General features: G+C 37.3%; 1 protein-coding gene across 1 annotated transcript in view; it reads right to left on the bottom strand.

Moving 5' to 3' along the window:
* Window positions 1-10,035: 10,035 nt before the first annotated feature.
* LOC115436337 (TGF-beta receptor type-2-like) overlaps window positions 10,036-25,792 on the bottom strand; it is an 89,494-nt gene continuing 73,737 nt past the window's right edge. The window contains exons 9-10 of the mRNA XM_030159184.1: window positions 15,700-15,827; window positions 10,036-11,293 (exon numbers count right to left, since the gene is read on the bottom strand). Coding sequence (XP_030015044.1) covers window positions 11,036-11,293; window positions 15,700-15,827 — 386 coding nt within the window. The 3' untranslated portion in view covers window positions 10,036-11,035. The remainder of the gene's footprint in view (window positions 11,294-15,699; window positions 15,828-25,792) is intronic.

Below are 25,792 nucleotides of genomic sequence, written 5' to 3'. Positions count from 1 at the left end.
ACACACGACTAGGAAGGGTTTTAGTGTTTCTGTCAGCGGGGTGAGACTGTGGAACAGATTTAATATAGAGTTAAAGAATGTCCGAGCATGAAAGCATTTAAAAAGAGGTACAAAGACACAGTTTTACAGACGTACAGGGATGAGGGAGGGGAGGGGAGGGGAGGGGAGGGGAGGGGAGGGGAGGGGAGGGGAGGGGAGGGGAGGGGAGGGGAGGGGAGGGGAGGGGAGGGGAGGGGAGGGGATCACTGGGTGTTCTAAAGATGTACAAGTGTGTGGTAAGTGTGTGTAAATGTGTGTGTGTATATATGTAGGTGTATAGATCTGTGTATGAATATGTTTTTACATATATGTGTTATTGTATTATGTGTTTATGTAAATCCTATTATATTTGTTCATGATAATATAAAGCCAGAAACCTAATTATTTACTAGTAAGTATCAGTCAGATTATGGCATAGTGTATAGATATGATTAGACGAGGAAGGTTATTATTGTTATTAATTATATAAGGAGAAGGGGTGGAGTTTATAAGTTGTACTTTTTCTCACTCCTTTTCGAATATGTATTATATGTCTTATGTTTAAGGGTTTTGTTTATTTATTTTCTTCTGTTTGACATTCATGTTCGAAATAAATACATCAATCAATCAATCAATCAATCAATAAAACATAAATAATAATCAATTAAAATAAAGTAAAAGAGAGGAGAGCAGATAGAACCCTTTCAGTTTTTATATTGATATGTCATTAGTTTCTCTAAACCACATAATTCTCATTGTATTTTGGTTCTTTTTCATCCATATTTGTAAGATTTGAGAGGATGTACGGAAATACTGATGAAATTAACGTATAGTACAGACAGAAAATCCGGTCTATATTTGTCTATATTTGCACTTTGGGATTACACTTTACTTTTGTTTTTGAATTTGCGTTTGCTATTCCAGCTTGAAGCATGTTTGATTCACTATCTTGTTGTTTTTATTCAATGACAAAGTACTGAATGGAATTTAATGTTGAGGCAAAAGTGTCATTTGCAATTTCGCCACTAGATGTCACTAAATATTACACATTGAATCTTTAACTTTTACATGAACAAACCTACATGAATGAGGTAACTCTGATCGTAATTCATAGTAATTCATCTCTCATTGCTTATCTTTTTAGTGCATTTTCCCTCTCCTGATCTAATATGTGACTTTAATGATTTAAATTTCATTAGATTTTTGTCAAATGTTTTTAAACGTTGTCTGTGTTTTACTGCTGAAGCTATGTTTTTTGGTTTTTTTTGTTTTGTTTTTTTATAAAGGTCCGTTCTCATTTCTCTATATTCATTCTAAAAAAATCCATGCTGGCAGTCTTCCAAGAGCTGACTACACTTGGAATTTCCAGTGTGTGTTATCTTCTGTTGTTTTGGGTTTCTACTTCACTGAGTCATCTCCAGAAGCACCGCAAAGAAACATGAATTAACGTCTTGATATCTATCAGATTATTGAATATGGATCTTAGGTTTTTGTTTTACATTTGAGCCGTGTTTAGACAGATGAAGTTTAGGTTATATTTCAGTTAAATATTAAATACAGAAACCAGAATGAAACCTATTGGATTTACAGTTCTGTTCAAAGTTAAAAGAAAAAGCAGATGTTAAAAGGTTATAGAAACAGTATTAGTGGAGTACAGTCTGTACAAAAAAGTTTGTTTTACTGTTTTAACCTGAAAAATGTCTGTTAATGAAAAATAAATGATAAGTTCATCTGTGTCATATTAACCCTTCACATACACTCATAGAAAGACTCTGAAATTTACATTTTCAACCTTAGTGTGTTAATGGGGGACATAACAAGAATGTATTCTTTTTGACATTTTTCTAAATTTTTTATTATGTAGAAAATCAAGGTCAGTGAAGTTACCATATTTGGTTCCTTACCGTAAGTCACACAAAAAAAAAAAAAAAAATCCAAGAAGTATATATAAAAATAGTACAAGAAAAACACATATAAGGTGAAAGGAACATGTATTTTAGAACATTAGACCAGATCCAGATGCAGATCCAGACCCCTGTCCACATCCACATGACCCCTCTGAACATCAGTCCTTACATTAGTACCATTACTGCATGGTACCGAACGAAGCAGGTCCTCTCACTGTTCATGCAGAGGTGGACCTGACAGACCCTGGAGACCACACTGGACCTGACAGACCCTGGAGATCACACTGGACCTGACAGACCCTGGAGACCACATTGGACCTTACAGACCCTGGAGACCACATTGGACCTGAGACTGGTGACTCACTGTCCTCACTAGTTGCTTTTCCATTGACCTTCAAATTGCACAAATATAACTTGCGCCTAAAAATTTACCTGATTGAAGAACGACAATTTTGCCAAAACTCTCGTTTGATTTAAAGTTTTTGCGCTGGTAAGAGGTGTTTTTTTGGGCGTAGTGCAAATGTTATATCACACAAAACTGCGATGGAAAGAACTTTTTCTGCAACTAGAGTCACGTGAATAAATAAAAAAATGGATTTTGACGGACGTTACAACAAGCGACAAAGAAGAGTAGAAGAGTTTTTTTTTTAAATAGTGTGGTATGTCTTTGGACACACCAGGAAACTGAATTATTTTTAATTTAATAATAATAATAATAATAATAATAATAATAATAATAATAATAATAATGGATTGGATTGTATATAGCGCTTTTCTAGACACCCAAAGCGCTTTACATTATTGATCCATTCTTCATTCGCTCTCACATCCTCCCTCTGGTGGTGGTAAACTACATCTGTACCCACAGCTGTCCTGGGGCAGACTGACAGAAGCATGGCTGACAATTCGCACCAAACATTCATACGCATTCATACACCAGTGTGGGTGGCACTGGAGGCAAGGAGGGTGAAGTGTCTTGCCCAAGGACACAACGGACTGACTAGGATAGAGCGGGATTCAAACCGCCAACCCTTCGGTTATTAGACGACCCACTCTACCACCTGAACCACGGCCGCCTTAATTTAGTACGGGATAGAGGGGTAATATATAATAATGAATATATCTGTAAATCAACACGATATTTACGTTCGTTGCTGTGTTTATGGAATGACTTCTCGTGTCATCTCACGATAATAAATGAACAAATCATCACATGTGTGATTTAATGGAAAAACCGACATTACGCACTTCTATTTTTTCAACATTTAGTAAATATGTAATAATATAGTAAATAAAAATCTGTGTGCTCCTGGAGGATTCTGTTGGGTTTCTGTAAATTGGCTTAGAGTCTGGTTTTGACCAACTCTACATATAAAGTGTCATGAGAGAACTTTTTTGTGATCTGGCGCTATATAAATAAAATTTGATTGATTGAGTGATTTGATTGGTTTTCCCCTGGAAGTCGCTTTGGAAAAAAGCATCTGCCAAATGCGTAAACATAAACATAAACATAAATATCAGTAAAGTTTTGTGCAGATGTCCACTGGAAAAGCCACTACTGTAACTGTTGCTGCCACTGTTTTGCATTGTATGTGGAAATTACCAAAAAGAGTCACTTGCTTGATAAAGGGTAAAAGTTGAGTGCAGTGATATAATTTGTATCTACACGTGACTGCGATCGATTATTTCAACACATGGCGTTCCTGAAAATCTCCAATCTCTATAATACTGTGTTTCTTCAGTCTGAAAACAGAGCTGTAGATGTCTAATATGTCGGAGGTCTGCGAAGGGGATCAAAAACAGACTGAGAAACGTCAGCAGAGGGTCATGCTATCCTTTCAGTGCAGATGTAAAACTCAGCGCCTCAGGACTTTAAAGCGGTTTTATTGGATAAGCTGGTGTTAGTCTGACTCTCCTCACCCTCATCTCACCCTGTGCAGTGTTTCAAAATAAAGTTTTATTTCTTACCAGTTGATGATTCTGGCGTTATTTCTAAAATGTGGACACAGACTGGGGTGGTGCACTTCCTTTTGCATTCCTAGAGAGGCCAGAAAGGAAGGAGGGAAGGAAAGGGAAGAGGGGGAAAGGCCAGGGAATGAGAAGAAATGGACTTAATTGGAAAATAGCAGGAGTGAGCAGCTTAAAAACAGAGTGGAGGATAGGATTAGCGCCCTGAATGTAACATTTAGACGAGCGGGTGCATACTTGAACCCACAACCCCAACTGGATATTGTCCTGTGAAGGGCTCTTAAATGTGCACTTATTCATATCAACAACCAACCCACAGACAATCTGTTATTCCCATGCAGTAATGAGGAAACCCACAGAGCAGGGGGGTCAAACATGAGGCCCGTGGACCAAAAGTGGCCCCCCAAGAGTACAACTTACACTGATGGGATTAACCAAGTCCAAGGTGGTTTTAGTTCAGGGGCCACATACAGACCAACTGTAATGTCAAGTAAAATAATAATAACACATGAAGTAATTTATTATAATTGAATTAACATGAAAAAAATATTACATTATGAAAGTGTTTAGATTTGCAAACCATTCTTTAACAAAAAAAATGAATGACCTGAACAAATACAGTCTACTCTTGTTATACCACCAACTTCCGTTCCCGGCCAAATTGGCGGTATAGCGAAAATGGCGTTACAACGGGTTGCGTCCATAATGTGCATGTCTTTACTATATGATGTCTATGCTGCCTCCGTTAACCCGTTCTAATTATGTTTCTAAATAAATCTTGATTCTGTTATGTTGTAAGGGATCATTTAAGGTGGGGAAACATTTTAAGCATTATTATACCGTGTCGGGAAATGACACCCCATCATCTTGAGGCTTTGGCTTAATCCCACGTCCTCTTCCCGACATCCTGACCTACTGAGTGTTCTGCGATAAATGAACGGTGGCCGTTCCGTAGACCTACTCGTAGCTTGTCGCGATCAGCGTCTGGCGCGTTTGTTTCAGTGCATTGTTAAAATTTGTGTACTCGATGGCAATCACGCTGGCGGTATAACGGTCGGGAAATCAATGGTATAAGTGTTGTTTGTGCATGGAACTGGGCTGGCGGATGGCGATAGGCGGAAATGGCGGTAGCTAATGGAATAATGCATTGGGGATTTTTGTGCAATGGTTTTGGTCGGCGGTGAGCGAAAATGGCGGTATAACGGCGGGCGGTTTAACGAGAGTAGACTGTATGAACAACCTGAAAAACTAAAGAAAATTAAGTGAAATTGTAACAATATTCTGCTTATTGCTAAATATTTTGTGCCTTTATAGATCCACAGGGCCCCTGTGGATTTATAGAGCCACAGGGGCGCGTCCTCTCCCCTCTTTTATTTGTGTTGTACACCAATGAGTGCCAAACTCAGTACTCGGGGCGGTATGTCCTCAAGTTCGCAGACGACTCAGTGATTGTGTCTCTTCTTAGGGATGATGACCCTGATCATGGCCCTGTAGGGTCTGAATTCACGGACTGGTGTAGCACATCCTTTTTAAATGTGAATGTGTCCAAAACCAAAGAGATGATTGTAGATTTTAGGAAGAATCCTCCAGTCTTCTGTCCTGTCATCATTAATGGACAGGCTGTTCAGGTTCAGCAGTAGAAATATCTGGGAATGGTGCTGGACCACAGGCTAACTTTTGAATCTCAGGTGGATGCTGTATGTGAAAAAGCTCATCAGAGGATGGATTTTTCCGTAAACTTTGCAGTTTCAAAGTGGATAACACTTTTATGAAAATGTTTTATTCTTGTTTTGTTGAGTCTGCCCTGACCTATTCTTTTATCAGCTGCTATGGGCGGCTTACCCTTAAAACAGGGTTCCTACAGGTTTCTACAAGTTAAATTTAAGACTTTTTAAGACGACTTAGATCAGAATTTAATGTCTATTTCACAGCCATACTTGCAAAAATTTGTGACTCCTAGAATTTAGGAAAATGTGTTTATTTACTCCAACACCTTGATTCCCATCGTTCGGAGTCATTTCTCACTGGGGGCTGCAAAGTTACCAATAATTGGTTCCTATTTTCAATATAAACTGTCGGGTTGGAAAATGTGGAACCGAGTCAACTAACGTTACTTTCTTTGCAGCTTGGACATTTAACACACACTTTTAAACACAATACAGCCAACCAGTTTATGGCAACCGAACTTAAGACCTATCATATATAATTTAATACCTTTTAAGACTTTTTTAAGGTATTAAATATAGATTTGGAAAGTCAAGACTTTTAAGACTTTTTAAGACCCTGCAGGAACCCTGTTAAAAACAGGAGCAGGTTGCAGGGCATCACTACAGTGTGCAGCAGAACTGCGGTCACCACACTCACTGATCTGACTGTGTTGGACCAGAGGCGGACTCTGAAGAAGGCTCAGTCAGTCCTGGATGATCCCAGTATTCCCTTTATGATGAGTTCAGATGTCTTCCATCAGGTCGCAGATACAGTATTCCTAAATGTAGGACCAATAGGATGAGGAATTCTTTGGTTCCGGCAGCCATTGTTCTGCTGAATAATTCTTTATAATGTTGGTGCTATTGTTTTTAATGGATTATTTATTGTATTTATTGTTTGTTTGTTGTCCGTGTGAAACTGCTGGCTGTAGAACAAACTGCCCCGTGGGGAGAATAAAGTTTACCTTGACCTTGACCAATCTGTAATGCAGATGCACAAATGATAAGTTACAGACTGATCATGTTTTATGTCATGCCAGTTCTTATAGCATTTGGCGTGCTATACGTACACATTTTCATCCTTTTGCATGTTATTTGATTGCATGTCAATGTACGCCAAGATCTCTGGTTAACATATCTGTAACTGCTAACCCTAACCCTAACCCTAACTCTAACCCTAACCCTAACCCTTATCTAAACCCCAATTAAAAGTGGCGTGTACATAAACGCGATTTCATGATACCACATTGTAAACTGAGACATAATATTGCTAAATTTGCACTTATTTCTGTTAAGAACTGTCTTTTTTGTGAAAGGATAGTTTGTATATGTAAATATTTCCATAACTTAATCTTATTTTTTGCTCTAAAATAAAGATAAAAAGTTGGGGTTGTCATTATTTGTAGTCTTTTTAATCTAGTCCAATCTTATGTCTAAGTGCTCAGTTCTGAAAACTGTTCTAGCGTCTTTCAGCTCATTGTGTGATTATGGTGGTCCTGTCTTTGCTTCGTTGGTGTGTTCTTATCATTTATCGGAGTAAATGGCTGCATGTTTAACCCTCGAAGACCCACAACTCTTTTTGTCACAACTTCCAAGTGATTTTTTTTTTTTTTTTGTCTTCCCCAAGTGATTTACCACCATTTATTACAATATTATCCTCTATTATCCTCAGTCTGAACTGTGGATGAACAAAAGGCAACTTAGCAAAGACAATAATGTTATGTTTCCTGTACAGATAGTGAAGGTTTGGGGCAGAACTAATAGAAACTAACAAAAACACTACACAAATCTGGGCTAATAAAGGGTTCTAACAGGTGGTTTGGGTTGAAACCCTCACACCACCCGTTAAATCTATCAAAAGGATAAACAAAAAAACAAAAAAGTCATTGGATCAACAAAACCAAAGGCTAACTCTGTAAAATACAAACTAAATCCAAAAAAAATGCTCATCTTTTCTTTTTTGGGGAGATCTTAATGCAGATGTTGTCTCCTCAGATGTCAAAACCAGACTGAACAACAATGAGCGTCAGCCTCTTTATAGCCCCACCCACTCCTATCCAGCCCCGCCCACTGCCCTCAGCTGCTGGAAACACAGGTGCATCCACTCACACCTAATTAACAGAAAAAAAGAAAAAAAAAGATCCACCTGGAAAAATAAGATCACATCAAAACTGTATACCTTCATAAACCTCAGAATTAAACTCACCTGTGTAGAAGAAACGCTGACATTTCATCTTCAAACTCCTTTCTTTTCATTTAAAGGTGCGTCCAGTGGAGAAAACAACAACAGGAAGTCCAGCTTTTATCACTTTGGAAGTTGTTTCTTACTGGTTCTCATCCTCATCTCAGCCTTGGAGTTAGTTTTCCTGCAGTTTTCAGCAGTGACTCACTACTGCCTCTAGTGGTCACATATATTCACAGTGACATTTAGACCAATGGCTGGGAATGAATTCAGTTTATATCTGCAAAACAATCTACTGACATGTTTAACATAATGTACAAATAATAATGTCTTTATTGTAAACACTGTGATGGCTCAAGGTGAAATCTTTATTATTATTTTTTTATGTGGTTACTGTTCAGACACTAATAAAAGTTAATATTTGTAATTAGTGCATCTTTTTTGTCTTTTTTTTTTTTTGCTTTATTTTAGATCTATGTCATAAAACAAACCAACTTATATAATAGAAAGCTACTTTTTCTTGTTTCTGTACCAAAAACTTAGCTAATGTTGACAAATGACTTCCAAAAAAGACTCCAACATAAACATGTGCAAACCTTCACATATTTAACCTTTACATTTATGGCAAATGTTAGTCCAGAGAAAACTATAGCTATAAATAAAATATCAAAGTTTTTTAAGTCTCCTAAATAAAAGTCTTATCTATGTTTTGTTTGTTATTATATATAATGAAAAATTAAATATTTTTACATTTATCTTTAACATAAATTAAAAATGTCACTTTTAGTAATTTAACGAATACAAGATCCACCAAAAAACCTGATGTATTTTACTTTTTTTTTTTTAATTTTTTGTCCCCATGTGAAACCAAACCAGTCTATAAGAACATAATGTGTGATTTTCAGTCCCTGATAATTACTCCTGTGAGTCTATAGTGTCTCATAATGACCCTACGAATGAAAAAAAAGCCAACAGAGGCACATTTAAGAACTACTTCTACCTATTCATGGCATTTTATGGCATTTCTGAGCTCCTCGTGGGCCAAACCAGACACAGAGAGGTGAGATTATTTGGTAAAACACAGGAGTCTTGTAAAAAATACATACTATTTAAGATTTAATGCAAAAAAATATAATGTTTTCCTGCCTCATTAAAGCTATACCGCATGATGTGGCATTTTTACACTTTTCTTTTGTCATCTTAAAATGCTCCTAATAAGCGTGTGTCAAACTAAAATGTAAAAGAAATCCACCAGGTATTGAAACTCAAAAATGTTTAATTCTCATATATTTCTAATAAAAGTCTGACCAATCATTTTAGTCGGTCCGAATAAAATAATTGGCCGAACCTGACTGAGCCTCCTGTCAATCATCCATTACAGCCGTTCAGCATCCGATCCATTATCTCCGCCTCACATCCGATATGTGTCCCTCTGAATCTGACGCTTCACTGGCGCTGCTTCTCCTGTCACTGACCACAGTCTACTGACCACTGACCACAGTCTACTGACCACTGACCACAGTCTACTGTCTAGGATGTGTTTGGATAGAACTGACATGCACATGTGGAAGTAAAAAAACGGATTTATGAACAGAAACGACAACTGAGGGGAAAAAACGGGAGTCTGATGAATGAAGGATGGAGATAAAAGTCCAGAAGTCAGCTGTACTGGACTGAACAGGTCTGCATGAAGCTCAGCTTTTCTGACGGTGGGACTCATACAGGTACATGTACATGGTGTCACACATGTAAGATGATGTAGGATGATAAATGTATGGACTATGAAACTTCAAATGTACACGGAAAATTCGCGGAGGCCGCGCGTTCACAGTGCGCGCGCCCATCCCCTGGGACTGCAGTGAAGACCCTGACCCAGTACTGCACAGACCAGGTCTACTGATGGAACAGGTCTACTGATGGACCAGGTCTACTGATGGAACAGGTCTACTGATGGACCAGGTCTACTGATGGAACAGGAGCCGCGGGCCCGCGGCAGGTGGATGATGCATCTGATTACTGAGGGAGGGGTCCGCGGACACACCAAAACGGACCGGACCTCCGCCTCTGCTTCCTCCTCCGTTTCCATCGCGCATCAGGAGAGAGGAGGAGGAGCCTCAGAGCTCAGGCAGAGGGAAGGGGGCGGGGCTTTGGAGGGAGGCGGGTTGTTCATGTTCAAACTTTTACTAAGTGCTGTGAGAAATGCCACATCGGTAGGTAGAGCTTTAAGCTGATACAAAATGAGAAAAAAAGGGAATCTTGGTATACAGAAATATCTTTAATTCATAAAAGATTCACAATATTTTACATATGACACATATTGTATGTAAGGCAAAATATCTTTGGCACACTCCTCAGTTCCTGATACAGACACAAAACATACAACATTATTCAAAAATATGTCTCTATGAAGCTTTTAATATCTGCATTCATAAGATAAGTAGTGGGATTACATTCCCTTTTTGGCTGATTTGTCTCTTCTGTACAGTTTTTGTCTCTATGTACATTGTGCTTGTTTGTCTGGCAAACAAGTAGCTGTGTAAAAACCCACACAAGCATGCACACACACACACACACGCACGCACGCACGCACACACACACGTACACAACAACCAACACACACCCATGCACACACATCTTCATCATCATCATCATCCACACACATTCCTTTGGATTCCTGCTGGTGAGGATGGAGGCCATCTTTAGTGTTAAGGCGATACGCTGATGACATTCTGGCTCAAAGTTAAGCAAACGAAGGCACTTTTACACAAAACTCTCCCCTAACGTCTACATTTTCGAGCACAAGCACATATAAATTAACACATCTGTAAAGCATACATATCACATGGTAAAGTGCACATCAAATGTCTTTGGTTTAATAGTTATTGCCCTGTTTATTTAGCTCAGACGGAAGCCAGTCGGACTCTTCAAACACCGTCTCCACACTCAGCACTTCTTTGGAAGCTTCCAGTTAACTTTGGCTTTGTGGCTCTGGAGCGTTTCAGCTGATAAAGGACTTAGATTTAAGAGGACGTGAAGTCCAGAAGCATCACCCGGAGTATGTCTTAAAGCTGGCCTCATGCTGGGCTACAGATACATATGACACTGTCAGTCTGACTGTGACCCGGCTCAAAGGGGCGGGAGGGAGGGAGGGAGGGCGGAGCTCAGCTCAGCGTCACCGTCTTCCATCCCATCAGAGTCAATAAGTGCCTTTGGTGAAAGATCCCCCCCTGGATGTGAGGGCGTTGGGTTTCCTCTCACTTCTCGTCGCTAACGGAACAGTCCACGGCTATGATGTCCTGCAGTTCTGTGATTTTCACCTCCTCTGGGATCTGCACCTCTATCGGGATCTTCAGCTCTTCTGGAATCTTCTCCGCGGACGAGCTGCGACTGGACAGTTTCTCCATCTCATCTTCAATATCTGAGATTCGCTCGGCCACGCAGTGAGCGGTGAGTCGGGCCTCGGGGTCGTGGTCCCAGCATTCCTTGATAGTGGCACAGATCACTGCCACGCCCTGTGGACGGACCAGAGACGAAAGACACATGAGGATACGCAGCTTTTTTAACCTTTAACCCTTTCATGCATAGGTCACTCCAGTGGACAGTTCTTCTCCAGCTGTTCTCTTGTATATTCATGGGTTTTGATGTTTTAGTTCCATATCAGCCAACACAGTGGACACTTATGCACCATCCCATACACTGACATTCAGAACATTACTGTAACTGTGCAGTTCTAGATAAACCTGATCTGCACTAACATGTTTGAGAGTAAATCAATTGTTATTTGTTAGACAAAAAGTTTTTTTTTTTTTGCATATTATCTCCATGAAGTGAGTAATTACTAGCATTAGAATATGTTAAAATGTGAGAAGACATCAGATTAGCAGCATTAAACATGTTTTTATTTCATTGTTTTCATATCACTTTCTGATATTGGGTTTTAAACACGTTTCTTTACTTCAAAAATTAAATGCATGGATATTTTTGTAACTCCACAGAAAAAAAAAAGACTCGATCACATTGTTTTTTTCATGGCTAAGGAGGAATAAAAACACTCAAAAAATAAATCTTGACTCAAGTTCTCACAATTCATGCATGAAAGGGTTAAAATTCTCTTGCTAACATATAAAGCACTGAATAGTTTAGGCCCAAAATCCATCAGAGACCTTCTAGTCCAGTCTGAACCATCCAGTCCACTCAGGTGGTCTGGTGCAGGTCTGCTCTGGGTTCCAAAAGTCAGAACTAAACCTGGAGAATCAGCGTTCAGTTTCTATGCTCCGTAGATCTGGAGCAAACTACCAGAAAACATCAGGTCTGAGATCTGAGAGTCTGAGTTCTTTTAAATCCAGGTTCTAGACTCATCTGTTCACTGCTGCCGCTGACTAAAAGGCTTTTGACTTTTTACATTTTATATTCTCCTTCCAAACTCTGCACTGCAACTCTGACTTTAATATGTGTGCTTTTATATTTTTGGATTTTATGTGCTGTTTTCTTACTCGTTGTTTTTAATCACCTTTTACATGTTTCTTTTATAATGTTTCAAATGTGTTTCTTTTTCCCTTGTTGTTGTATTTCAATGTCCTGTGTGAAGCACCTTGAATTGCCTTGTTGCTGAAATGTGCTATATAAATAAACTTGCCTTGCCTTTAAAGACCTGAACAGCAGCTGGAAACCAGATGCATCCACTGGTCTGACATGTGTAATAACCTGGGAACCACTAATCCTATCAATATATGAAAATAATTAGTGTAAAATACAGTTATTCATCTTTTCATGGTCATCAGATATGACCCATTTGGATGATCAGAGGCTCCATAGTTACCATGGAAACACCGTCATGTTCTACAACACTGATTCACCAGTAAAACCCATGGAGTTGGATCAATGACAGTGGATGGAGACACATGTTTTTAACGTCTAATTAATCTATCTCCTATAAAATGTCACAAAAGAGATTTAAAAGATACGTTTAATTACTGTATTCCAACTGTTTTCCCTCATGTATTATTTATTTATTCACTATTTTTACTTACATACACATACACATCATCATATACTGGCAGTTATTAGTTCTGTATTGATATTTTTATTGTTATTATTTACATATTTTCCTGCTTACAGTTTCTATGTAACTGTGTTATATTCTCTATTTGTTTGTGTTCTCACTGAATAGGATTTCTAAACTGTGCAAAAAATAAACCCAGTTCCCTAACCACTAATGTCTTGTGTTGCTTCATACTCTGATAGAGGAGCTCCATATATCAGGGGATCTTTGTTCCCATGATAATAATAATAATAATAATAATAATAATAATAATAATAATAATAATAATAACGTATCATATTTGCAAGGACAATAACCCAGTGTTGAGATGAAAAGAAAGATTCATGAGTATTAACACAAAAACATGCATGCACCATTTTTATGCATTTAAGATTAAAATAGCGAGTCATTTGTCATCTAGAAATACACAAAACGAAACACAAGGGACGGTCCAAAATAAATCGGCGTCATTGTCACATGATGTAGAACAGATGGTGTCGGTTAATACAGGATTATTTCAATCCCGTCATTTGGGAATAAATTAGAATATTCTGTACCTGTAGAAGCTCACTATGACACAACATTTATGATATATTTTAATTATATGCATGTATGTAAGTATTTATTTATTTATGTTGGTCTATCTTTCTATAGTTCTGTATCTTTTCGGAGTTTGTTCCTGAACAAAACAAAATAAATAAATAGAATGATGGCAGCTTGACAGTTTATTTATAAGTGTGTACATTCATAGGTGTATACATTGTGACGGCCCCTGCTTAGGTGTCTGAGAGTGTGCTTGGCGGTGATGTCATTCTGTGTTCTCTCTTGAGGTGATCAGCTGAGGCATTACAGTGATTGGGAGCACCTGGGCCTGGTGTTCCTAAGGACCATAAAAGTGCCAGATCCAGTGTGGCGCGTGTTCTCCTCTCTCTCCTGCCTATCAGCACCTTTTGTTTGATTTACCTTTTGTTTCTTTCAGCCACACAACCTTACACTTACACTATCCACACATCCACATGCACACCACTGATACTACTGACTTACACACCTCATATTTATTGTATATTTTGGTTATTTTGCGTTATGCTTTAATAAATATTTTTGCATTAAGTTAGCACTGTGTACTTCTCCCCTCTTTTTGTCATGGACTAGAGCTGGGTTATGACAACATATGCATATTTATATATGGTATACATATACTGTACGTATATACACACAAAATTACATTTAAAGATAGTTTTTTTAAGCGTGCACTTCATGTACCTTTTGTATGTATGATGTTTTTAATGTTGGTGTCTTTTCTGAGTAAATTAAATATACCTTATGATATCTATCTATCTATCTATCTATCTATCTATCTATCTATCTATCTATCTATCTATCTATCTATCTATCTATCTATCTATCTATCTATCTATCTATCTATCTATCTATCTATCTATCTACAGGGTGGGGAAGCAAAATGTACAATATTTTGAGGCAGGGATTGAAAGACAGTGTATGACCAATTAGTTTATTGAAAGTCATGAGAATTTATTTGCCACAAGAAAATGTACATAATAGAAAATGTTTTTATTCTATGTGTCCTCCTTCTTTCTCAATAACTGCCTTCACACGCTTCCTGAAACTTGCGCAAGTGTTCCTCAAATATTGGGGCGACAACTTCTCCCATTCTTCTTTAATAGTATCTTCCAGACTTTCTGGTAATAGTTTTGCTCATAGTCATTCTCTTCTTTCCATTATAAACAGTCTTTATGGACACTCCAACTATTTTTGAAATCTCCTTTGGTGTGACGAGTGCATTCAGCAAATCACACACTCTTTGACGTTTGCTTTCCTGATTACTCATATGGACAAAAGTTTGTGAAAAGGTATGGATAATAGTGTTAGGTATGATTATGACATCAGTATATGTTTGGGTTCAAAAGAATGGACGTAGTGCCTGCTGAGAAAAAACAACTAAATGTTCATTGTAAATTTTGCTTCCCCACCCTGTATACTGTATGTATATACACACAAAATTACATTTAAAGACAGTTTTTTTAAGCGTGCACTTCATGTACCTTTTGTATGTATGATGTTTTTAATGTTGGTGTCTTTTCTGAGTAAATTAAATATACCTTATGATATCTATCTATCTATCTATCTATCTATCTATCTATCTATCTATCTATCTATCTATCTATCTATATTGGCAATTTATTTAAAATATTTATTTAAATATTTATTTAAAATATATTTAAAATACGGCTACAGTACTGTGGCACGAAACATCAGTTTGTCTATTTCACAGAGCCAATCAAATGATCTGAATTCTGCACTCTGAGTGTCGTCCCAGTGGCTGATTTATATTAATCCAAAACCCAGCAAATTCCTCATATGAGGCAAAACAGTCGCCATGTTTCATGTTGTTTGCTTATATCGTCCTTTATGTTGAAAGTCTTAGAATTTGGGTTTTTGTGGATGCAGCACAGGTAAAAGTCGTACATTTTTAGACAATAAAGATCATCTAGCATTTTGAAAAGTTAGATCTCCTCCCACCCCAAATAAAAAAATTATCCGACTTAGAAAATGATGTTGAATATGTTTATAATTTTGACTAATCACTACGCACATTGTACCCTCATGCTGATGAAAGGATTTTTTATTTTTGCAGAAATGAAAGAAACTTCTGGAAAATGTGTGACTGAACTGTATTTCAGACTCTAATGGACATTCATTTTCAATAAGTGACTAAAGTAGGAGAAAAAATCCACCTATTCATGTAGAGAAGCATCATCTCAGTCTGCTTTAATGCTGTGTACGTGCTGTGTTTTATTGAGTCCTTTATGGTGCTGTCTGGTGTAGGTTTATGAAGGTTAAAAACGTCCTTCTCACCTGATGCCTGAGCCAGCTGTCGGGGATTTCAGGTCTTCCTCGGTCTCTGAGAACGTTGTCCTTCATGCTCTCCACACAGGGGTGCTCTCGTACTTTGGATCCGTATGCAGGCTCGTAGTCTTTCACCTCTGGAACACAAACACAAACACAACTGATGCATGAGACGCACTTCACAAATCACTACCTGTTTGTAGTATTTATTTCTGTCTGTGACATTTACAAAGACCTATAGTTTTACATCAACCAGATCTGTGGCACAGTGACAGAACAAACACCACCTCAGTGGTTTCACACTGTATTAACATTTTTAGCAAAGGCAACAGAGGAAGACATAGTGAAACAGGTGGTCTGTCATGTTAACGCCAGTAGAAAGTGTAAAAGCATCCTGGTATGAGGTCATTCTGCCCCAAACCACCAGGCACATATTTTCACCAAAGCTATCAGCTTAGCATGTTGGCACCAATACTGCTGACCAGAGGAAATAAAATATATTTTATGATGTCTTCATAGGAGGGGAAAAAACCAGCTCTGGCACATGATCGATGATTGTTTCTAAAAACAACAAATGTTTCTGCTCACCAGTAATTAGTCTGAACCTCAAACTGTACTCAGCGTCAAACTCTTAATCTCCACACAATTTTTTTTTTTTGTATTTGCTGGTGAAAAATTAGCGAGGAGAGCAAGAACATAACGTTGAAACCATGAAAAATGAAAAACAAAGTTCCGGGATTGGGTCCAGACCTCATGAAACTGAACTCACAACAGCTGCAGTCTGTCTCCAGCCTGAGAAGAAGAGAAGGATCTCACAGTTGCTGCAAAATGAGACACTTGTCTTTGCAACGTCTGGGCCAGAAAGTGATGAGGTGCAAACATTTAACAAACAAAAGAGGCACCAAACTGTAGATATCTTTATTTTCTCTTATATTTTAGCAGCATTCACTTCCCCCTTACACTAATGACTGAGGTATTATTCACTTATGTGGTATTTTCGGGAGTATTACATCTGTGTAAACACACCCAAAAAGTCTGTGAAGTGAATTAAACTTGCGATCCATGTTCACTCTGATCAGACACTTGTATTTAGGTCCATGTCATTCACTCAGTTTATCATTTATTGTTGGTACAGTTTTATTTCATCAAACACCTTACGTATAATTTCCTGGGGCTGTCTATTTCCTGGTTCCGACACTTGTATTTTTGCATTTACTGGCCATTAAACTTATGAGCAAGGCATCAACAAGTAACTATGCAGCTCAAATGATCACTTCTAAGTATCTGTTATTCTTGACGTTGTTGCCTTGTGGTTTGGGAGAGTTATTTGTGTGGGTTTTTATCATCCGTGCAGAAATGATAATATTATGATGCAGGTGCGAGAAAACATCTGGTTTAAGCCGCCGCACACCTGCAACTTGGAAAAAAAAAACTGAAAAAAGATTTTTAACTCGCTTCTTTGTTAACCCTCAGGGAAATCAAACTGTCAAATCTTACCTCAAACATTGTGCATTTTACGCTCCTCATTTTATTCTGAGGTATTTAGTGCCTTTTTTCCACAGTTAAGACATGACCCCATCCTTCAAAACTCTGATTTTCCACATGTTCATCAGACTACAGTTGTGTTTCCATAAAATCTCAATTAAACTTTGGATACACAGCAAAAAATAAAATGCAAATCAGTAGTAGTAGTGAATAACATAAGCTGTTGTGGTATCAGTGGATGGTGATATTTATGTCAGAGTAGCAGAAATGAAGCGATATTAATTAGTTAAATGTTTGCCATGTCAGAATTATTTTTGGAAGATGTTTCTATGTCCTGCTATATTCATTAAAAGTCACGCAAAATGTGGAGATTTTTGTGAAATTGTTTTTAAATTTCGCTTTTTGGTTCCAAATGCATGTAAAATATGTTCAGAAAAACACATTTTATGACCATCCATTTTCAAAATCACAATATTCATGACAACCCCCCCCCCCCCCCCCCCCCCCCTACAAATCTACATTTAATGTGCAAATAAAGCTCCTGCAGTGACTGTGGATCCAACAGCAGTTATGAATACTACAACATTAATTAGGCGAAACTGAAACTCATCTGACGTCTGCAGGTACAGACACTATGAGTTAAAGCAGATAATGGGGCTTTGAGGTCGTTTCATTTCATCCTGTCAGTTGGTCTTGATATTCAGATCTCAGGAAGCTGCAATGTAATGTTTCTATTTCCTGTTATACTCATTAAAAGTTAAAAGTAAAGCAAATGTGATGATTTTTGCAAAATTCTTCCAAAATTTTGTAGTTTGGCTCCAAATACATGTAAAATATGTTCAGAAAAACCCATTTTATCACCCACCATCTTCAAATTTACAATATATATGAGAAAAAACATCTACAAATCTACATGTATTGTGCAAATAAAGCTCTTGCAGTGACTGTGGATCCAACAGCAGTTATGAATACTACAACATTAATGAGGTGAAACTAAAACTCATCTGACATCTGCAGGTACAGACACTATGAGTTAAAGCAGATAATGGGGCTTTGAGGTCGTTTCATTTCATCCTGTCAGTTGGTCTTGATATTCAGATCTCAAAAAGCTACAGTGCAATGGTTCTGTGTCCTGTTATACTCATTAAAAGTTAATAAAAGTAAAGCAAATATGATGATTTTTGCAAAATTCTCCCAAATTTTGTAGTTTGGCTCCAAATACATGTAAAATATGTTTAGAAAAACCCATTTTATCACCCACCATCTTCAAATTTACAATATATATGAGAAAAAAACATCTACAAATCTACATTTATTATGTAAATAAAGCTCCTACAGTGACTGTGGATCAAACAGCAGTTAAGAAAACCATACAACTATGAAGTATACTTAGCATATTTTTCTCATTCCTTGAATTGTTCTTGATATTCAGATCTCAGGAAGCTGCAATGTAATGTTTCTATTCCCTGTTATACTCATTAAAAGTTAAGAAAAGTAAAGCAAATGGGACATTTTTTGTTAAATTCTTCTTAATTTTGTTGTTTGGTTCCAACTACATGTAAAATATGTTCAGAAAAACACATTTTATGACCCTTCATCCTGAAAATCAGAATATATATATATGAGAAAAAACAACTACAAATCTACATTTAATGTGCAAATAAAGCTCCTGCAGTGACTGTGGATCCAACAGCAGTTATGAATACTACACCATTAATGAGGTGAAACTAAAACTCATCTGACGTCTGCAGGTACAGACACTATGAGTTAAAGCCGATAATGGGGCTTTGAGGTCGTTTCATTTCATCCTGTCAGTTGGTCTTGACATTCAGATCTCAGGAAGCTGCAATGTAATGTTTCTATTTCCTGTTATACTCATTAAAAGTTAAGAAAAGTAAAGCAAATGTGACAATTTAAAAAAAATAAAATAAAAAAATTCTTCCAATAATTTTGTAGTTTGGCTCCAAATACATGTAAAATATGTTCAGAAAAACACATTTTATCACCCACCATCTTCAAATTTACAATATATATGAGAAAAAACATTTACAAATCTACATTTATTGAGTAAATTAAGCATCTCCAGTGACTGTGGATCCAACAGCAGTTATGAAAAACATACAACTATGAAATCTACTGAGAGCATATTTTTCCCATTCCTTGAATTGTTCTTAATATTCAGATCTCAGAAAGCTGCAGTGTAATGTTTCTATTTCCTGTTATACTCATTAAAACTTAACAAAAATGAAGCAAATGTGAAGATTTTTGTGAAATTCTTCTTCTTAAATTTTGATGTTTGGCTTCAAATGCACTTAAAATATGTTCATAAAAACACATTTTATGACCCTCCATCTTATGTGGATGAAAAAAAAAAACATCTACAAATCTACATTTATTATGTAAATAAAGCTCCTACAGTAACTGTAGATCCAACAGCAGTTAAGAAAACCATACAACTATGAAGTCTACTGAGAGCATATTTTTCATTATACAACTTTAATTAGGTGAAACTAAAACTCATCTGACATGTGCAGGTACAGATACTATGAGTTAAAGCCGACAATGGGGCTTTTTTTCATTTCATCCTGTCAATTGTTATTGATATTCAGATCTCAGAGAACTGTAGTGTAATGAAATTCTTCTTAAATTTTGTCGTTTGGCTCCAAATACATGTAAAATATGTTCAGAAAAACACATTTTATGACCCTCCCTCTTATATAGATGAGAAAAAGTCTACTGAGAGCATATTTTTCCTTATATAACTTTAATTAGGTGAAACTAAAACTCATCTGACGTCTGCAGGTACAGATACTATGAGTTAAAGCCGATAATGGGTCATTGAGGTCATTTCTTTTCATCCTATCAATTGTTCTTGATATTCAGATCTCAGAAAGCTGCAGTGTAATGTTTCTATTACCTGTTATACTCATTAAAAGTTAAGAAAAGTAAAGCAAATCTGACAATTTTTGTTAAATTCTTCTTAAATTTTGTCGTTTGGCTCCAAATACATGTAAAATATGTTCAGAAAAACACATTTTATGGCCCTCCCTCTTATATGGATGAGAAAAAGTCGACTGAGAGCATATTTTTCCTTATATAACTTTAATTAGGTGAAACTAAAACTCATCTGACATGTGCAGGTACACATATTCTATGAGTTAAAGCCCACAATGGGGCTTTGCGGTCGTTTCATTTCATCCTGTCAGTTGTTCTTCATATGAGGTCTCAGAGCTGCAGTGGTTTCATGTCCAACACTTCTCTGTGGTCTCTGCTGGTGGGTACTACTCAAACACAGGAAGTGGGAAGGTTGGAGCAAAGCGGAACCTCGGACAGGAAGTAGAAGGGCTGGGATTGGGACTGTGTGCAGAGGAGCTGACTCTACAGGTCCACACTTCCTGTTTTTGACATGTGGAACTTCCCCCGTTTTTAATATTTTAAACCACAGCCTAGCGGGGCCCGGGCCAGTATTACCCCAGAGCTTATTTATGCCAGGTATTGTCCTCAGCCTTCTGCTGTTGGGATCTCCTGCTGAGCTCCACAGAGCTGGAATAAATACTACACATACTCCTGGACTGGACGGAGCTGAAAACGAGACTGATCTGAAATGTACGGCTTTAAAATGGGAATACAAGAGGTGTGAGTCAGTGACAAACACCGTATTTCATGCGCTAATGTTGATAATGTCAATTTTACACATCTACCCATAAGTCATTGAAGTGATTGTCTGTTGTATTGATTTTTCAACCTCTCACCAGCAGAGGGCAGTCTGGTTTCAGAACACACTACAGCAGTGGTTCCCAACCTTGTTTGGTTCGTGACCTCATTTTAACATCACAAATTTCTGGCAACCCCAGACATTTAAAACTGAGACTTTATTTTGCTAAAATTATTTTGTTTTTGATCATGTAATAATTTGCTATACTATGTCGCACATAAACGTTAATTTTACTCGACATTTAGTCTATATAATGTATATTATTATTGACGGAGACAGAAAAGCCAGGCGTAGATTGCTGCACAAAGGGAGACTTTTATTTTCTTTGGTCAGGATATGCACAGTCAGTTGAGATTATATTTACAAGGCTGACAATTAATACTGAACAAACAAGAACTGAAACTATGAATTATGAAAGAGCTGCAGCATCTGAAAATTGGTGTTGTCATTATTTATAGGTTATTATGATATTATTTTTGAGTTTGATGCCCTAACTTGCAATTTGCTTATTCATCCCACGGGCCGGATTGGAACCTTTGGTGGGCCGGTTTTGGCCCCCGGGACGCATGTATGACACCTGTGGTCTATATAATGTATGTTATTATGGACGGAGGCAGTAAATCCAGGTGTAGATTACTGCACAAAGGGAGAACTTTAGCTTCTTTGGTCAGCATATGTACAGTCAGTCGAGATTGTATTTACAAGGCTGACAATTAATACTGAACAAACAAGAACTGAAACTATGAATTATGAAAGAGCTGCAGCATCTGAAACTGACCACAATGAACATTTGACAGATAAACAGAACCACAGTGCTGCAGTTTCAGCCTCACAGTTTGTCATGTCTTTTATGCATTAGGATTGTCTCTGTCAGCTCACCATATTTTTTAATTAAGTTTTTATTTTTATCGATCACTAGAAATTTCAGGCGACCCCATTTGAATTCCAGGCGACCCCACGTGGGGTCCCGACCCCAAGGTTGAAAAACACTGCACTACGGCTACATTCAGACTGCAAGCAAATGTGGCCCAAATCTGATTTTTTTGCCCATATGTGACCTGAATCCGATCTGCTAAAGACAGTCTGAACAGCACAAATCCAATTTTTTTCAAATCCGACCCGGGCCACTTTCATATGTGGTTCTAAATCTGATATGTATCTGATATTTTGCAATGCGACTTCAGTCTGAACAGCCAGGTCGCATTTATCTGCTGTCTTTATGTCATTGAAATGCAACAAACGTCACAATTCTGCATCCCAGGAAAACCATACCTACTCCCATAAACACAGTGCGTACCAGCATGGTCATGTATTACATCAGGACCTCTTTTGTGCATGCGGGTCACTTCAGGGTCGCATTCAGTTCATACTCCAAACTGATAAAAGTCGCATTTAATGTGCAATATGAACGAGCACACAAAAAAATCATATTTCACCAAAAATTCTACATTGTGCATTAAGGCCTGCTGTCTGAACATATAAAGTATAAAGATAACTGTTTCCACACATCTGTTTTATGGTATCATCAGTTTTTCTTCTTCAAACTGAAACACATTGATGTTCATTTTGACAGTCGCTCAAAATAACACTGTGTTGTTATAATATTCACCTGCTGCATCAGCTGATAGTTTACATTACAGCTCTGTTAGCTTAGCTTCTGTTTTTAACCACAGTAAAACCAAAAATCATCTCTGTTCTCTGTACAGTTGGTGTTGTCAGTAGCTGAACCAAAGATCTGTTTGGAATCCAACACACAAAGTCAGAACTGTCACAGTTCAGTCTGAACCAGGGATCAACAAACAGCAACTTAGCAACAAAAACAACATCCCATAATAACTTTATACCTTCATAAGCCTCATAATCAAACTCAGTCGTGTTGAAGAAACACTACCATTTCTGCCTCAAACTCCATTCTTTTCATTCAGAGCTGTGTCCAATGGAGAAAACAAATACAGTGCTGCTCGTTTTTATCACCAAGTCATTGTTTTTGACTCTAATAGTTGATTTTTTTTAGTGACTGAGTGACTCATTACTCCCTCTAGTGGTCAAGGTTAGGACAAATTATGAATAAAATTCCCTTTGTTTTCATCTTTGTCAACGTCGGATTGATGTGAAATTGATTTATTTCCCTCAAGCAATTTTAGCTGCTGGCACCATATGATATTTAATGGTTCATCACTTCTCGTCACTTGTGGTTTCCAGTCGTCTTCTGGTCCCCACTTTACCTGGAAACATGGAGACTAAAGTTGGGAGAAAGCAGCAGAGTCCTGTCTGAGATTTATATGAATACGACGACAGAGAAGAAGAGAAAAGAGACGACAAAACTAAAACTAAACTAAAACTAAGCATTTAGAAAATGACGAAAACTAATAAAAACTAGCAAACCTGCTCTAAAAACTAATTAAAATTAACTGAATTAGAGAAAAAAAAAAGTCAAAACTAAATAAAATTAAACTATAATGAAAAATCCAAAACTATTATAACCTTGCTAGTGGTCACATTAATCCCCATAAATCTGCTTCCTATCTCTACAATCCAATACATTTCCATCTTTGGCAAAACTTCACATCTCTTTTATAAATATTTTAAAGTAGAAATACTACATATAGCTCCTTTAACCCTTTCATGCATACTGGTCACTCCAGTGGACAGTTCTTCTCCAGCTCTTCTCTTATATATTCAAGAGTTTTCTTGTTTTAGCTCCGTATCAGCCGACACAGTGGACGCTTATGCATCATCCCATAATACACTGTAATTCATACCATTACTGTAACTTTTGATTTGAGTTAACACATTACTGCAGATCAGGTTTATCAACTTGATCTGCAGTAATGTGTTAAATCAATTGCTAATTGTTATTAGACTGTAATCAACAGTTTTCTTAATCAAAAAAGTTTTTTTTTTTGCATATTGTCTGCATGAAGTTAGTAATAACTAATATTAGAGCACAGGTGTCAAACATGCGGCCCAGGGGCCAAATCAGGCCTGCAGGATGAATTTGTGAAATGCAAAAATTACACTGAAGATATTAACAATTAGTGGTGTCAAAATCATTTTAATTCAGGTTCCACATACAGACACATACAGTCCAATTAGATTTCAACTGCGTCAGAACCAGTAAAATATTATCATTATAACCTATAAATAATGACAACCCCAAATTTTCCCTTTGTTTTTTTGGTGTAAAAAAGGAAAACTACATGAAAATGTTTATATTACCAAACTATACTTGCACAAAATATGTGAATAATCTGAAAAAACAGAAATGTCTTAAGAAAAGCAAATGCAATTTGACCAATATTCTGCCTGTTACTAAATGTTTTGTGCGATTGTAACGCACACGTGTAAATGATAAACTGATAAACTGAGGCAGAATATTGTTAAAATTACACTTGTTTTTCTTGAGACAATTCAAGTTGTTCATGTTATTCAGATTTTTAAGCAAACTTTGTAGATGTAAACCTGATCAGAATATACACTGAACAAAAATATAAACGCACCACTTTTGTTTTTGCTCCCATTTTTCATGAGCTGAACGCAAAGATCTAAAACTTTTTCTATGTACACAAAAGGCCTATTTCTCTCAAATATTGTTCATAAATTTGTCTAAATCTGTGTTAGTGAGCACTTCTCCTTTGTCCTTTGCTGAGATAATCCATCCACCTCACAGGTGTGGCAGATCCAGATGCTGATTAGACAGCAGGATTATTGCACAGGTTTGACTTAGGCTGGCCACAATAAAAGGCCACTCTAAAATGTGCACTTTTACTGTATTGGGTGGTCCAGGGGGGTCAGAAAACCAGTCAGTATTTGGTGTGACCACCATTTTCCTCGCACAGTCTTCTTCATGAATTCTCTGAAACAGCTTTGGAGATGGCTTATGGTAGAGAAATGAACATTCAATTCACAGGCAAAAGCTCTGGTGGAGATTCCTGAAGTCAGCATGACCAGTGCATTCCCTCAAAACTTGTGACATCTGTGGTATTGTGCTGTGTGATAAAACTGCACATTTTGGAGTGGCCTTTTATTGTGGCCAGCCTAAGGCACACCTGTGCAAAAATCATGCTGTCTAATCAGCATCTTGATATGCCACACCTGTGAGGTGGATGGATTATCTCAGCAAAGAAGAAGTGTTCACTAACACAAATTTAGACAGATTTGTGAACAATATTTGAGAGAAATAAACCTTGTGTGTACACAGAAAAAGTTTTAGATCTTTGAGTTCAGCTCATGAAAAATGGGAGCAAAAACAAAAGTCGTGCATTTATATTTTTGTTCAGTGTAATTTAACTGTTTTCAAATTATTATTTTACTGGCCCGGCCCACTGGAGGTCAAACTGGGCTGAATGTGGCCCCTGAACTAAAATGAGTTTGACACCCCTGCATTAGAGTATGTTAAAATGTGAGAAAACACCAGATTAGCTGCATGAAAAATGTTTTTATTTCATAGTTTTCACACATTTTATCCCTTTCTGATGATGGGTTTTAAATATACGTTTTTTTGCTTCAAAAATTGGTGTCCAGCTGAGTGGACATTTTTATAACTCCATGAAAAATAGGTTCATAAAAAAATTTCAAACGCGTTGTTTTTTTCATGCCTAAAGAGGAATAAAAAAACTCAGGAAAAAAAACTCAACTAAGGTTCTGATAATTCATGCATGAAAGGGTTAAGTCATTTCTGGTGTATTATAGAGGTGCACACATGTAGGGAATACCATTGCAGGCTGTATAAGAGGTGCGGTCTGCTTCCAGCTCTACTTTTAGGAGACATGAGAACAATTTGGTCTGAGCAGATTTCACAAGAGAACGCAACCAGAGCCTCAGTCTCACTTTCCCCTTGTCGTCTGTCTGGGGCCCATGGTTAAAGCCCTGGTATATCCAATCTAAGGGGCGGAAAACAGT

Source organism: Sphaeramia orbicularis, chromosome 16, assembly GCF_902148855.1.
Source record: "Sphaeramia orbicularis chromosome 16, fSphaOr1.1, whole genome shotgun sequence".
Classification (NCBI taxonomy): Eukaryota; Metazoa; Chordata; class Actinopteri; order Kurtiformes; family Apogonidae; genus Sphaeramia; species Sphaeramia orbicularis.
The sequence above is the reverse complement of the archived record's forward strand: the minus strand, read 5'-3'. Positions and strand labels throughout refer to the sequence as shown.